At 70.3% G+C, this 12,108-nt stretch overlaps 3 protein-coding genes and 1 long non-coding RNA gene across 4 annotated transcripts; 3 read left to right on the top strand and 1 right to left on the bottom strand.

Annotated features, from left to right (window-relative positions):
* Window positions 1-278: 278 nt before the first annotated feature.
* Window positions 279-3,793, bottom strand: ZFPL1 (zinc finger protein like 1). The gene is made up of 8 exons (XM_033086783.1): window positions 3,720-3,793; window positions 2,978-3,086; window positions 2,792-2,903; window positions 2,208-2,401; window positions 2,061-2,124; window positions 1,522-1,611; window positions 1,311-1,419; window positions 279-504 (listed from the first exon to the last, which is right to left on the bottom strand). Exons 2-8 carry the CDS (start codon window positions 3,077-3,079, stop codon window positions 336-338), a joined length of 840 nt encoding a protein of 279 aa, XP_032942674.1. The 5' UTR covers window positions 3,080-3,086; window positions 3,720-3,793; the 3' UTR covers window positions 279-335.
* A 49-nt stretch (window positions 3,794-3,842) lies between these two features.
* Window positions 3,843-4,830, top strand: LOC117011417. Its single transcript, XR_004420946.1, has 4 exons — window positions 3,843-3,926; window positions 4,301-4,392; window positions 4,667-4,696; window positions 4,792-4,830. It is a non-coding gene; the product is annotated as an uncharacterized LOC117011417 (long non-coding RNA).
* Window positions 3,878-5,884, top strand: CDCA5 (cell division cycle associated 5). Its single transcript, XM_033086781.1, has 5 exons — window positions 3,878-3,926; window positions 4,301-4,392; window positions 4,667-4,696; window positions 4,792-5,085; window positions 5,527-5,884. The coding sequence occupies exons 1-5, from the start codon at window positions 3,878-3,880 to the stop codon at window positions 5,605-5,607; spliced, it is 546 nt and encodes a 181-aa protein (XP_032942672.1). The 3' UTR covers window positions 5,608-5,884.
* An 11-nt stretch (window positions 5,885-5,895) lies between these two features.
* LOC117011418 (delta(14)-sterol reductase TM7SF2-like) lies at window positions 5,896-9,969 on the top strand. Its single transcript, XM_033086780.2, has 10 exons — window positions 5,896-5,900; window positions 6,137-6,185; window positions 6,952-6,991; window positions 7,202-7,366; window positions 7,460-7,557; window positions 7,883-7,996; window positions 8,301-8,463; window positions 8,779-8,859; window positions 8,957-9,079; window positions 9,454-9,969. The coding sequence occupies exons 1-10, from the start codon at window positions 5,896-5,898 to the stop codon at window positions 9,606-9,608; spliced, it is 993 nt and encodes a 330-aa protein (XP_032942671.1). The 3' UTR covers window positions 9,609-9,969.
* The last annotated feature ends 2,139 nt before the right edge of the window (window positions 9,970-12,108 follow it).

The raw sequence follows: 12,108 nt of genomic DNA, 5'->3' as shown, positions 1-12,108 counted from the left end.
GCCTGGGGTGACCCTCATCCTACCTGGGACCCCAAAATCCCTTCCCTGGGAGCTCAAAGTTTGCAAGGGATCCCCCAAACAATCCCCAGGACCCCCCAAAGAACCCCTGGGACCCCCAGTTCGGGGGCAAAGAACGAGTGTGTCTGTGCTGAGCGATTCGGTGTGGTGGGGACTGGGAGGAACTGGGGTCAGTGGGAGGAACTGGGAGGAACTGGGGTCAGTGGGAGGGACTGGGGTCAGTGGGAGGAACTGGTGCCCCCCAAGAACCACAGGGACACTTCGGCCTCCTTCCCCACAAGGGGGCGCCCTTTATTGGCCCCGCCCCCGGGGCGTGGTCAGTGCCCCACCCGCACGTGGGGGTTGTTGAGCGGCTCGAGGGCGGGGTCGGAGTCGGCCCCGCCCCTGCCCAGGCTGCCCAATAGGAGCAGGAGCAGCGCGAAGGCCGCGGCCCCGCCCAGGCACAGCGCCAGCAGGGGGCGCCGCGGGACCCCGCGCACGCGGCACCTGCGGGGGAGGGGTCAGAGGGGGGGGGTCAGGGACCCCCAGAGGGACCCCTAGAGACCCACAGGGACCCCCAGAGGGACCCCCAGATGGACCCCCAGAGAGACCCAGGGACCCCCAGCGACCCCCACAGGGACCCCACAGGGACCCAGGGACCCTCAGAGGGACCTTCAGAGGGACCCAGGGACCCCCAGAGAGACCCAGAGACCCTCAGAGGGACCCCCAGAGGGACCCAGGGACCCCCAGAGAGACCCCCAGAAGGACTCAGGGAGCCCACAGGGACCCCCACAGGGACCCTCGGAGGGATCCCCAGTGACCCCCACAGGGACCCCCACAGGGACCCCCACAGGGAGCCCCAGAGAGACCCCCCCCAGAGGGACCCAGGGACCCCCACAGGGACCCTTGGAGGGACCCCCAGTGACCCCCAGAGGGACCCTCAGCGACCCCCAGACAGACCCCCAGAGAGACCCCACAGGGACCCAGGGACCCCCAGAGTGACCCCCAGAGTGACCCCCAGAGTGACCCCCAGAGTGACCCAGGGACCCCCAGAGAAACCCCCAGAGGGACTCGGAGCCCACAGGGACCCTCGGAGGGATCCCCAGTGACCCCCAAAGGGAACCCAGGAGAGACCCCCAATGGCCATCAAAGGCACCCTCAGAGGGACCCAGGGACCCCCAATGACCCCCAGAGGGACCCAGGGACCCCCCAAAGCACCCCCAGAGGGACCCTTCCCCACAGAGACCCCAAGATCCACCCAGAAGGGCTGCAGGAGACCCCCCCAAACGCGCCCGCGCCGCCCCCAGCCCCACCTGAGCTTGGGGGGCAGCCAGGCCAGCGGCCGCCGCCGGTATTTGTCCTCATCGCGGTCGGGGGGGCTCCAGGACTCGCGGCCCCCCAGGGGCTTGCGGGGGGCAGAGCCTGAGGGGGGGCAGACGGGCCCTAAAGCACCCCAGTAACGCCCCCCAGGGCTGGGCAGCGGCCTGGGGACGCCCCGAGCCCCCCCAGCACCCCCAGCCTCACCTGCGTGCAGGGTCGGGGTCTCCCCCCCGACGTGGACGACAGCGTGGGGCGTGGGGGGGGCCGGGGGCGGCTCCGGGAGGGCGACGGGGGCTGCAGGGACACAACTGGGGTTGGGCACTGCCCAAGGGGGCTGGGGGGTCCCAGAGGGTTTTGGGGGTCTCATGGAGGGGCTTTGGGGCAGTTCCAGGCAGATTTGGGTGTCCCAGGGGGGACTCAGGGGAGGACGGGGGTTCCAGGGGGAACTCCGGGGTTACTGGGAGGGTTTTTGGGGGTCCCTTCCCGGGAGGGGTGGTCCCAGGTGGGTTGTGGAGTCCCAGCGGGGTTTGGGGGATCCTGGAGGAGGAACTGAGGTCCGCACAAAATATTCCCAAGGGTCTCTGGTGGGTTTTTGGGGGTCCTGGGAGGGTTTTGGGGGGTTCTAGGGAGATTCAGGTTCCTGGGCAGAATTGGGGGGGGGGGGGGTAAGATCCCAAGGGGGTCTGGGGGATCCCAGGGATGTTTCTGGGGCCCTTGGGGGTGTTTTGGGGGTCACCCCGCACCGTCCCAGCCCCCATCCGGCTCCTGGGTGGTCTCAGGCTCCGGCTGCTCCTCCGAGTCCTCGATCTGGGGGGAAGTTTGGGGCGTTTCAGGGCGGTTTGGGGCATTTCGGGGTGTCCCGGGATGTCCGGGGGGGCTCTGTCACTCACCAGCGGCAGCCCCAGCCCGGGCCGTGCCCAGGGCGCCGTCCGGAGCCGCGCCCGCAGCGCCTCGGCCACGGGGCCCTGCAGGTTCGGGGGGGGGAACAGGGGCCCCCCGCACTGGGGGCAGCGGTGCCCGGCGGGGGCCGTGCGGGGGGGCAGCGCCCGCGCCCACCCCGCCAGGCATGGCCAGTGGAACACGTCTGGGGGGGCGGGGGGGTCAGGGCACCGCACACCCCCCCGGGAGCGTCCCAGCAGGAATCCCGGGGCTCCCAGGGGGGTTTGGATGGGTTGGAGGGGCCTGGGCAGGACCCAAACACCCCCCAGCCCCGTTAAAACTCCCTTTTAAGGCTCCCCAAGCCCCCAGTGCCACCCCAAAGTCCATTTTGAGCCCCCCAAAGGTGCGTCCAGTGTCCCCCCCACCCCAGTTAAACCTGGATTTTACTGCCCCAGAACTCAGTTCCAAGTGCCCCAACACCCCCAGAACCCCCAGCCTCTTAAAGGCCCCCCAAAGTCCCTCCCGGCCCGCCTGCAGGTTCACTTCAGGCCCTCCCAAACGCAGCCCAGGCCCCCCGCCCCCCGAAGCCCCCCACCGTAGCAGACGAGCCGCACGGTCTCGCGCTCGCCCAGGGGCCCCTGGCACAGCGGGCACTGCGGGCTGTAGTCGCTGTCCTGCAGCCACTGAAGGTACGACCTCACGATGCACTGCGGGGGGCACGGGGGGTCACGGCGGGTCCCGGGGGGGTTCGGGCACCCCCCGCCCCCGGAGCGCCCCGGACCTTGGGGTGGGCGCTGACCAGGCAGCTCTCGCAGACGTTCACGCGGTGCTCGAAGCAGAACAGCGTCGTCACCCGGCGCTTGGGGCACTTGCACAGGCCCATGGCGGGGCTGGGGGCGCGGGGGGCGTTGGTAGAACCCCCACGACCTCCCCCTACCGAAAAACCCCGGGGTATGGCCGCCCCCTGCCCCCCCAAAACGCTGCTGGCGTGACAGGGCCGCGTTCCCCCACCCCGGTCCAGGGGCGCAGCGCTTTGGGGGGACCCCACAGGGGATTTGGGACCTCCCTCTGCCACCTCCCCATTCCAGGGAGCCCCTCGCCCCCCACCATGCGGGAATTTGGGGGGTCCCAGGGCTTCAGGGCCCCCCTCCTCGCCCCCGAGATGATCCAGGACCCCCCTCGCTCTCCCCAGAAGAAGCTCCCGGTGTCCGAGATCCCTCAGGGACCTCCTGGGCTCTGCCCAAGGCCCCACCGGACACCCAGCGGGAGCCCCTGAGCCCCCCCATAGTCCCGTGGAGCCCCAACCCCGGCCAGATTTCCTCTCAGACGCCACAGAATCCCCAGGACCCCGCTTCGCCTCCTCCCCTCGAAGGGCCCCCGGTATCCGAGACCGCTCAGAACCCTCAGGAAGTCCCCGGGAGTCCCCAGGATCCGCCGAGCACCCGCAGACCCTGACACCCCACCCAGGACAGGCCCCAGGACACCCCCAGATTCTCCCCTCAGCCCGCCCGCCCCCCACTCACACGTTCCTATAGCGACGCGCTGCCCCGCTGGCGCTTCCGGGTGCGTCGCTCCATGTGACGTCACTTCCCGCCGAGCAGCCATAGGTGCGGCTGTCTCGGCCCTACTGAGTTTGCGCGCGGCGCGGCGAGTGACGTCACTTCCGTATGTTCGAATGGCAATGGCGGGAGCTGGCGGCGGGCGGCGCTCGGCGGGGACGACCCCGAGGGGTGAGTGGGGGCTCCGGGGGCGCCTGTGGCTCTTAGGAATCTGGGGAGAGCCTGGGGGGAGTCCGCGGGCGGCATTTTGGGGTGGGGTGCTCCGGCGGGGTGTTTGGGGAGGCTGTGGGGAGGAGGCGGGGCTATGGGGAGGGGAGTCTGTTGGGGCTGGGGGCGTTTGGGACGGATCCAGAGGGGGTTTGGGGCCGGGGAGTTGGGGGGGGGGGTCATGGGGAGGACTGTGGGATGGGGGTGTCCCTCTCGGGGTCTGGGGAGGTTCTGTGGGGCTTGGGGGTGTCCCTGGGGATTTCTGGGGGGTCTCGGGGGGAGTGGCGGGGGGGCAGTTGGGGATCGCGACCCTCACCTCTTCCCCATCTTCCCCCCAGTGACGCGACGCAGCTCCAAGAGGTTGGTGGTCTCGGCCCCGCGGGGTGGCCCCCCCTGGGCACCCCCGTCCCGCAGCCCCTTGGGCAGCCCGGTGAGTAGGGGGCTGTGGGGGCAATCCGGGGGCTGTGGGGGCAATCCGGGGCTCGGGGGCGGTTCAGGGGGTCGGGGGGGATCACCAAGGGCTTTGGGGAGGGTCCCAGGGGGTTTTGGGGAGTTCAGAGGGCTTGGAGGCTCTTGGTGCCGTAAGGGGCTCCCAGGGGTTCGTGGGGAGGTCCCGGGGGGTTTGGGGGGGGTTTGGGGGGGGTCTCGGCGTTGCGGGGAGTTCCCGGTGTTGGGGTTCACACGCACCCTCCCCCTCCCCGCAGGACTTTGAGCAGCCCCGGCGGAGCCCCCGGGTGAGTTGGGGGCGCTGGGGAGAGGGGGCTCCCGGTAATCCGGGGGCTCCTCTGCCCTCCCCTCCCCAGACTGAAACCCCCAACTCTGCCCACAGCTCCAGAGCCAGAAGGAGAACGACCCCTGCCCCCCCTGCAGCCCCCCCTGCAGCCCCCCCTGCGCCCCCCCGTCCCCCACCCCCACTCCCGTGGCCGCCCGGGTCCGACGCTCCTACAGCCGCCTGGACGGGGGGGGCACCCCGCGGGGGCTGGGGGGGCCCCCGCTGAGCCCCCTGCCCCTCAACCTGCCCCCCACAGCCAACCCCGAGCCCCCCCAGATCCCCCCCCTCGACCTGCCCGGCATCAGTGCCGGCCCCGAGCGCAAGAGGAAGAGGAAGGTGATGCCCATTGATGTGAGTGACGCCCACTCTGGGACCCCCGTGCCCCCTGACCCCCCAGAGACCCCCCCTGTGACCCCTGACCCCCCAGAGACCCCCGTGTGACCCCTCCCGTGTCCCCGCAGCCCCTCAGGATCCCGCTCCCCTGAAGCCCCACTGTTCTCCCTCAGTGTCCTGATTTCCCTGCCCACCCCCCACCCCATAACCCGCTCGGTGCTCTCATAGCCCCCCCAGGACCCCCAGACCCCCCCGACTCCCAATACCTCCCAGCTTCCTCATTGCCCCCACCCTGCTGCTCTCTGCAGCTCCCCCATTTGCCCCCCATTGCCCCCCCACTGCCCCCCTGACCCCCCGTTGCCCCCCCACTGACCCCCTGACCCCCCATTGCCCCCCCACTGCCCCCCTGACCCCCCGTTGCCCCCCCACTGCCCCCCTGACCCCCCGTTGCCCCCCCAGCTGTCCGAGCTCGAGGCCTGGGCCGCCTCCATGAACGCCCAGTTCGAGGAGGCCGAGAGGTTCCACCTGGTTGTGGAGTGACCCCGGACCCCCAGGAGACCCCCGTGGGACCCCCCCCCATGCTAGAGAGATGCTCGTGGGACCCTCCTGCGGCCCTTGAGACCCCCGGGGTAGGACCCCCCCCACGCACAGCCCCCTGCCCTGTGAGAGCCCGGGCTGGGGTCCCTGCTGGGAGAGACCCCGGTGAGGGACCCCCGTGCCCGCCGTGGTGTGTGAGACCCCCTCGATGGGCCGGGGGCGCCAGGCCCTGCGAGCCCCCTCATTTGTTACTCATTAAACGAGTTTGTGCTTGGTTGTGCTGCCTGTGTGATGACGTAGTTTGTGACGTCACAACGCTGAGGAAAGAGGGGGGTCTCTGTCTCTTTAAGGGGGAAGGGCAGTGCAGTGACGTCACGCACCCGAGGGGCGTGGTGATTCGGCCAAGCCACGCCCCCAAGGACGGAGCCCGGGCGTGCGGGTCCCCCCAAAAAATCCCCCCAAAAAATCCCCCCAAAATCCCCCCAAAACCCCTAACCCCCAAAATCTCCCCGGCCGCCCCCCGCCCATGGAGCCCCCCCGAGCCCCTCCGCCCCCCGAGCTGGAATTTGGGGGGCCCTGGGGTAAGGGGGGGAGGAGGACTCGATTCCGGAGGGTGGGGGCACAACTGGGTCCCCGTTTTGGGGGGCGGGGCTGAGGCAGGGGGCTCCTGAGGCCTTTTAGGGGCTGGGGGAGGCTGGTCCGGAGCCCTGTGTCCCCTTTTGGGAGGGGTCGGGGTCCCACCGGGGACCCTTTCTGGGGGTTGGGGGAGGGGGGGGCACCCGGCTCCTCGGGCCCCCTGCGGGGGGTGGGGGGAGAGACCCGCGTCCACTTTTTGGGGAGGGGTCACACCAGCACCCCTTTGCCTGGGTGAGGGAGGGGTCCCCGCGTCCCTTTTTCGGGGGTGGGGGGCTCAGCCGACCCCGCCCCCCCCCAGGCGCGGGGGCTCTGACGCTGCTGCTGCCGCTGGGGCTCGTGGGGGTCGTGAGCGCGTGCGTGGGGGAGGGGCAGGGCGGCGGGACCCCCGCCCTCGCCCTGCCCACCCCCCCGACCCTCGCGCTCGTCCTCGCCTGGGTGGGCGCGCACGGGCTCGGGAGCTGCTGGAGACCCCCGAGGGTGAGGGGGGCGCGGGGAATGGGGGGGCTGGGGGGCAGGGGCGGGATTTGGGGAGGGGGGGGCACGGGGGGGGCGGGGAGGGGAGTTCTGGGGCTGTGGGGACACAGAGAGGGGGAGCAGGAGAGGGGAGGGGACGGGGAGGGGTCGGGGGGCTGGACGGGAGGGGGCGGGAGGCATCAGGGGTGTCAAGGTGGGGTGGGCGGGGGTCGGTCCGGATGTCTCCGCTGTCCCCAGACCCCCGGTGACACTCCAGGACCCCTCCGCGACCTCGGCTGTGAGTGGGGGCCCTCGGGGGTCTGGGGGTCCCTGTGGGGGGGGGGCTGGCAGGGGTCCCCGAGGGGTCCAAGCTCTGCGATGGGGAGGGCCCGGGGGTCCCTGGGGGAGCCGGGCGGGGGTCGGGGGGCGGCCAAGGCTCCACTGGGGGGGGCGGGTCGGGGGTCGGGGGTCCCTTCGAGGGTCGCAGCTCTCCCTGCCGCCGGCTCAGGGCTGCTGGCGCTGGGGGGGGCCCTGGGGGGGGCGCTGGCCCTCGGGGTCCCCCTGCCCCCCCTGTGCCCCCTCCTCCCCCCGCTGGCGGCGGCCGCGTCCAGCGTCGCCTTCGGCCTCGGGCTCCTCCTCCTCGCTCGGCGGCGACTGCGGGGGAGCGGCACCGGTGAGCGAGGGGGGCTGGGGGGCGCTGGGGAGGGGGCACGGAGGGAGGGGCTGGGGGGGTCTTGGGGTGCTGAGGCCGCGCTGTCCCCCCCAGGACACCCCGTGTACGAATTCTTCGTCGGGGGCGACCTGGGGTCCCCGCTGGAGCCCCCCGAGAGTCTGCACTGGGAGCGGGTCGGGCTCTGCGCCTGGGTACGGCGGCACTGGGGGAACTGGGGGAACTGGGAGCTACTGGTGGGGACTCGGAGGAGCTGCACGGGCACTCGGAGAACTGGGGAGCGCTGGAAGGGGCTTGGGGGGAGACCAGGTGGGCACTGGGGGGACTGGGAAGGCACTGGAAGGGGGCTGGGGGGACACTGGGTGGGCACGGGGGGATGCGTGAGGGTCTGCAGAGAATGAAGAGGGGCAGCTGGGGCCACTGCAGGCAAACTGGGAGCACTGGGAGCGCTGGGATAAGGGGCGGGTACAGGAGGCTGACGGGTTCTTCCTTCCCCCCGTGTCCCCGATGTCCCCCCAGGTGCTGGTGCTGGCGGCGGCTCTGGGGGAGCAGCAGCGGCTTTGGGGGTCCCCGTCGCTGCCCCTCACGCTCGTGGTGGCTGCTCAGGGGGTCCTGGTGCTGCGGCGCCTCAGGGTGGGGGGCACGGGGGGACACGGGGGGGGAAAGGGGGGGCAGCGAGTGAGGAGAAGCCACATGTGGTGAGGGGTTTGAGGGGCACGGGGGGGACATGGTGGTGGGAAACTTCATCGGGGGGGGGCAAGGGGGGGGGCCCAGGGTGAGGGGAACGCCCCCAGGAGAGTGGGACCCCATGGGGGAGGTGGGGCATGGGGGGACTGCAGGGGGGCAGTGGGGGCGGCTCTGGGGGTCCCCAGGGGGGTGAGGTGTGTTTGGGGGGGGGTGGGGGGGTGTGGGGTCTCACCTCTCTCCCCTTCCCCAGGAGCTGAGCAGGAATTCCCCCCCCGGTCCCGGGGGTTTCCTGGGGGTCTTCGGGGCCCTGGCCTGGGGCCCTTTCGGGGGTCCCCTCCCAGCGCTGCTGCTGCTGCAGAGACCCCAAAACGGGCTGGGGGGAGCCGGGGGGGCCGCCTGTGGGGGGCTCTATGGTGGGCACAGGGGAGCACCAGGGGAGTTGGGAGGTTCTGGGGAGCAAGTGGGGGGGACTGGGGGCACTGGTGAGGATTTGGGGGGTAATGGGGGGCCCTGGAAGATACTTGGGGGGAAGTGGGAGGATTTGGGGTTAATGGGGGCAACTAGGGGTCGTTTGGGGGTTAATTGGCAAAAAGAGGAGGGCAGTGGGGTGGAATGAGGGTGGGGGGTTCAGGGGGAGCTGAGGGGATTTGGGGGGTGTCAGTGAGCAGCTCTGAGGGCTCTTGGGGCAGTTTGGGGAGCCCTGACATCCCGCTCCCCTTCCCCCCCAGTGCTGGGGCTGTGGATCTTCCACGGTGCCACCACCCAGAGGAGCCTCTTCAGCCGAGACCCTCGGGACCCCCGAGTGGCTGGTGAGACCCCCGAGCCCAGGACACCCCAACCACCGAGGATCCCCAGACGTGGGACCCCTGAACCCTGGGGTTCCCCAAACTCCTGTTTCCCGCTCAGGTCTCCCCACAGTCCCCACGGCCACGGGGCAGGTGCTGCTGGCCGGGGGCTGGTGGGGGCTCGTGCGCCGCCCCGATGACCTCGGGGAGCTGCTGATGGCCTTGGGCTGGACCCTCCCCTGTGGTGAGACCCCCTCTCACCTCCCTCAAACCCCTGTGTCCCTCCCGAGCCCTCACAGACACTTGGGACCCTCCCCAGACACCTGAGTCCCCCAAAATCCCTGCAGACACCTGGGTATTCCCTGAACCTCCCAAAACACCTGCGTCCCCCCCTCCCCATGCCCCCCTGACATTTGGGCCACCCCTGGCCCCCTCGAACCCCTGGATCTCCCCGACCCCCTTCCCAAATGCCCGGTGTCCTGTCCCTGCCCCCCCAGACCGTGCTGGACGTCTCCCCCCAAAAAGCTGGGTCCTCCCCCTTCCCCCCCACCCACCTGGGTCCCCACCCAGCACCCCCAGAGCCCTCCGTGCGCCCCCCTGACCCCCGTGTCCCCCCAGGCCTGTCACCACCCCTGCTGCTGCTCCTGGCAGGGGCTGCGCTGCGGGAGCTCCGAGCCCTGGTGGGGGAGCGGCGGCAGCGGCGCCGGTTTGGGGGGGCCTGGGGGGGTCTGTGCCAGCGTGTCCCACACCGCCTGCTGCCCCTCGTCTACTGAGGGCTCCTGCGAGCCCCTCCTGCGACCCCCGAGATCCAGGGAGAGATAAATTAGCCTCGCTGAAGTGCTTTCCCTGCCATCAACTCCTCTCTGTTTCTCTGTGTGACCTGATCCACGTCCTGTGTGTGATTTCTCCTTCGTGGACCTTCTATCTCTGCGTCCTGTACCAGACTTAGCCTTGGCATGCTATGCAGTGCATGGATTGTAAATGTTTTTATTGTAAATGTGTAATGGGATTGTCTGGGTGCAAATGTTCATATATTGTATACCACCTTTATACAGACTTCTGAGGTTCTGACTAGAGAGAGATCGGTACATCGCTCTTTATTTTCAATATAGATAATAAAAACAAACTCCAGTTCGTGGCCTGTTGGTTGTGCATGGTCTAAAGCAGTTTCTCGGCTGGCTTTCAGGGGTGCGATCCACATTTTACTCACAAACATGCCACTCTGTGGGAAAAAAAAAATGCAATTTAGTATTTTAAGTCCTTGAGCCAGGGCTCTGAGTGGTGGCAGTTTGGATCTGGGAGAAATCCTGCTCCTTTCGGAATTTCATCAGGCAGAAGCCTGGTCCCTGGGACACGGAGCTTGACACAAACGGTGACCTATTTCCCTGTGAAAGAAAACGGCCCCTCCCGATGGTCACTGCCGACACCTGGGGCTGCGCTGTCCCCTCATCACCCTGAGCGCTCACACCCGGGGCTGCGCTGTCCCCTCATCACCCTGAGTGCTCACACCTGGGGCTGCGCTGTCCCCTCATCACCCTGAGTGCTCACACCCGGGGCTGCTGAGCGCGGCGGGGCGGGGTCCGGCGGGGCAGCGAAGGGCGTGTGCGCGTTTAAACGGCGCGGAATGCCCGCTCACCTGGGAGTTTGAGGGGACTGACAGAGCCGAGCCGAGCCGAGCGGGCCGGTCCGAGCCATGCGGAGCCGAGCCGTGCCGTGCCGTGCGGGCCGGTCCGAGCCGTGCTCGGCCGCCGGAGAGACCCCCCGGGCTCGGTGCCGGTTCCGCTCTGGGGGCCGGGGCGGGCGGGGCTGTCCCGGCGCGACGCAGCCCCCGGCTGGGGGAACGGCCCGGGAACGGCCCGGGAGTGGCCTGGAACGGCCCGGGAGCGGCCCGGGAGTGGCCAGGAGCGGCCTTCCTGCCCCGAGCCGCGCTCCGCCCGGCGCCTGGAGCGCGGAGCAGCACGTGGCGGGTCCGGTAAGCACATGGCGGGTCCGGTAAGCTCGTGGTGGCTCGGTAAGCACATGGCGGGTCCGGTAAGCACGCGGCGGGTCCGGTAAGCGCGTGGCGGGTCCGGTAAGCTCGTGGTGGCTCGGTAAGCGCGTGGCGGGTCCGGTAAGCACGTGGCGGGTCCGGTAAGCACATGGCGGGTCCGGTAAGCACATGGCGGGTCCGGTAAGCACATGGCGGGTCCGGTAAGCGCGCGGCGGGTCCGGTAAGCACATGGCGGGTCCGGTAAGCGCGCGGCGGGTCCGGTAAGCACATGGCGGGTCCGGTAAGCACATGGCGGGTCCGGTAAGCGCGTGGCGGGCCCGGTAAGCACGCTAGGGTCCGGTAAGCGCATGGCGGGTCCGGTAAGCACATGGCGGGCTCGGTAAGCTCGTGGCGGGTCCGGTAAGCTCGTGGCGGGTCCGGTAAGCGCGCGGCGGGTCCGGTAAGCGCGCGGCGGGTCCGGTAAGCGCGCGGCGGGTCCGGTAAGCACATGGCGGGTCCGGTAAGCGCGCGGCGGGTCCGGTAAGCACGCGGCGGGTCCGGTAAGCGCGCGGTGGCTCGGTAAGCACATGGCGGGTCCGGTAAGCACATGGCGGGTCCGGTAAGCGCGCGGTGGCTCGGTAAGCGCGCGGTGGCTCGGTAAGCGCGCGGCGGGTCCGGTAAGCTCGTGGCGGGTCCGGTAAGCACATGGCGGGTCCGGTAAGCGCGCGGTGGCTCGGTAAGCGCGCGGCGGGTCCGGTAAGCGCGCGGCGGGTCCGGTAAGCGCGCGGCGGGTCCGGTAAGCGCGCGGCGGGTCCGGTAAGCGCGCGGCGGGTCCGGTAAGCGCGCGGCGGGTCCGGTAAGCGCGCGGCGGGTCCGGTAAGCACGTGGTGGCTCGGTAAGCTCGTGGCGGGTCCGGTAAGCGCGCGGCGGGTCCGGTAAGCGCGCGGCGGCTCGGTAAGCACATGGCGGGTCCGGTAAGCGCGTGGCGGGTCCGGTAAGCGCGTGGCGGGTCCGGTAAGCGCGTGGCGGGTCCGGTAAGCGCGTGGCGGGTCCGGTAAGCGCGTGGCGGGTCCGGTAAGCGCGTGGCGGGTCCGGTAAGCACATGGCGGGTCCGGTAAGCACATGGCGGGTCCGGTAAGCTCGCGGCGGGTCCGGTAAGCACGTGGTGGCTCGGTAAGCACATGGCGGGTCTGGTAAGCTCGCGGTGGCTCGGTAAGCACATGGCGGGTCCGGTAAGCACATGGCGGGCCCGGTAAGCTCGGTAAGCACGCGGTGGCTCGGTAAGCACGTGGCGGGTCCGGTAA

Source organism: Catharus ustulatus, unplaced genomic scaffold, assembly GCF_009819885.2.
Source record: "Catharus ustulatus isolate bCatUst1 unplaced genomic scaffold, bCatUst1.pri.v2 scaffold_145_arrow_ctg1, whole genome shotgun sequence".
NCBI classification, from domain to species: Eukaryota; Metazoa; Chordata; class Aves; order Passeriformes; family Turdidae; genus Catharus; species Catharus ustulatus.
Note: the sequence above shows the minus strand (reverse complement) of the source record. Positions and strands in the feature narration are given on the sequence as shown.

Bases quoted from the DNA above. Each gene is read 5' to 3' on its own strand.
- ZFPL1 (XM_033086783.1), bottom strand. From the start codon at position 3,079: ATGGGCCTGTGCAAGTGCCCCAAGCGCCGGGTGACGACGCTGTTCTGC. The intron at 2,125-2,207 runs GTGAGTGACAGA...ACTTCCCCCCAG, and splicing joins CCGGGCTGGGGCTGCCGCTG to ATCGAGGACTCGGAGGAGCA. The intron at 1,612-2,060 runs GTGCGGGGTGAC...GTGTCCCTGCAG, and splicing joins GCCGGATGGGGGCTGGGACG to CCCCCGTCGCCCTCCCGGAG.
- CDCA5 (XM_033086781.1), top strand. From the start codon at position 3,878: ATGGCGGGAGCTGGCGGCGGGCGGCGCTCGGCGGGGACGACCCCGAGG. The intron at 3,927-4,300 runs GTGAGTGGGGGC...TCTTCCCCCCAG, and splicing joins GGCGGGGACGACCCCGAGGG to TGACGCGACGCAGCTCCAAG. The intron at 4,697-4,791 runs GTGAGTTGGGGG...CTCTGCCCACAG, and splicing joins AGCCCCGGCGGAGCCCCCGG to CTCCAGAGCCAGAAGGAGAA.
- LOC117011418 (XM_033086780.2), top strand. The intron at 6,186-6,951 runs GTAAGGGGGGGA...CGCTGTCCCCAG, and splicing joins GGAATTTGGGGGGCCCTGGG to ACCCCCGGTGACACTCCAGG. The intron at 7,558-7,882 runs GTACGGCGGCAC...ATGTCCCCCCAG, and splicing joins GGGTCGGGCTCTGCGCCTGG to GTGCTGGTGCTGGCGGCGGC.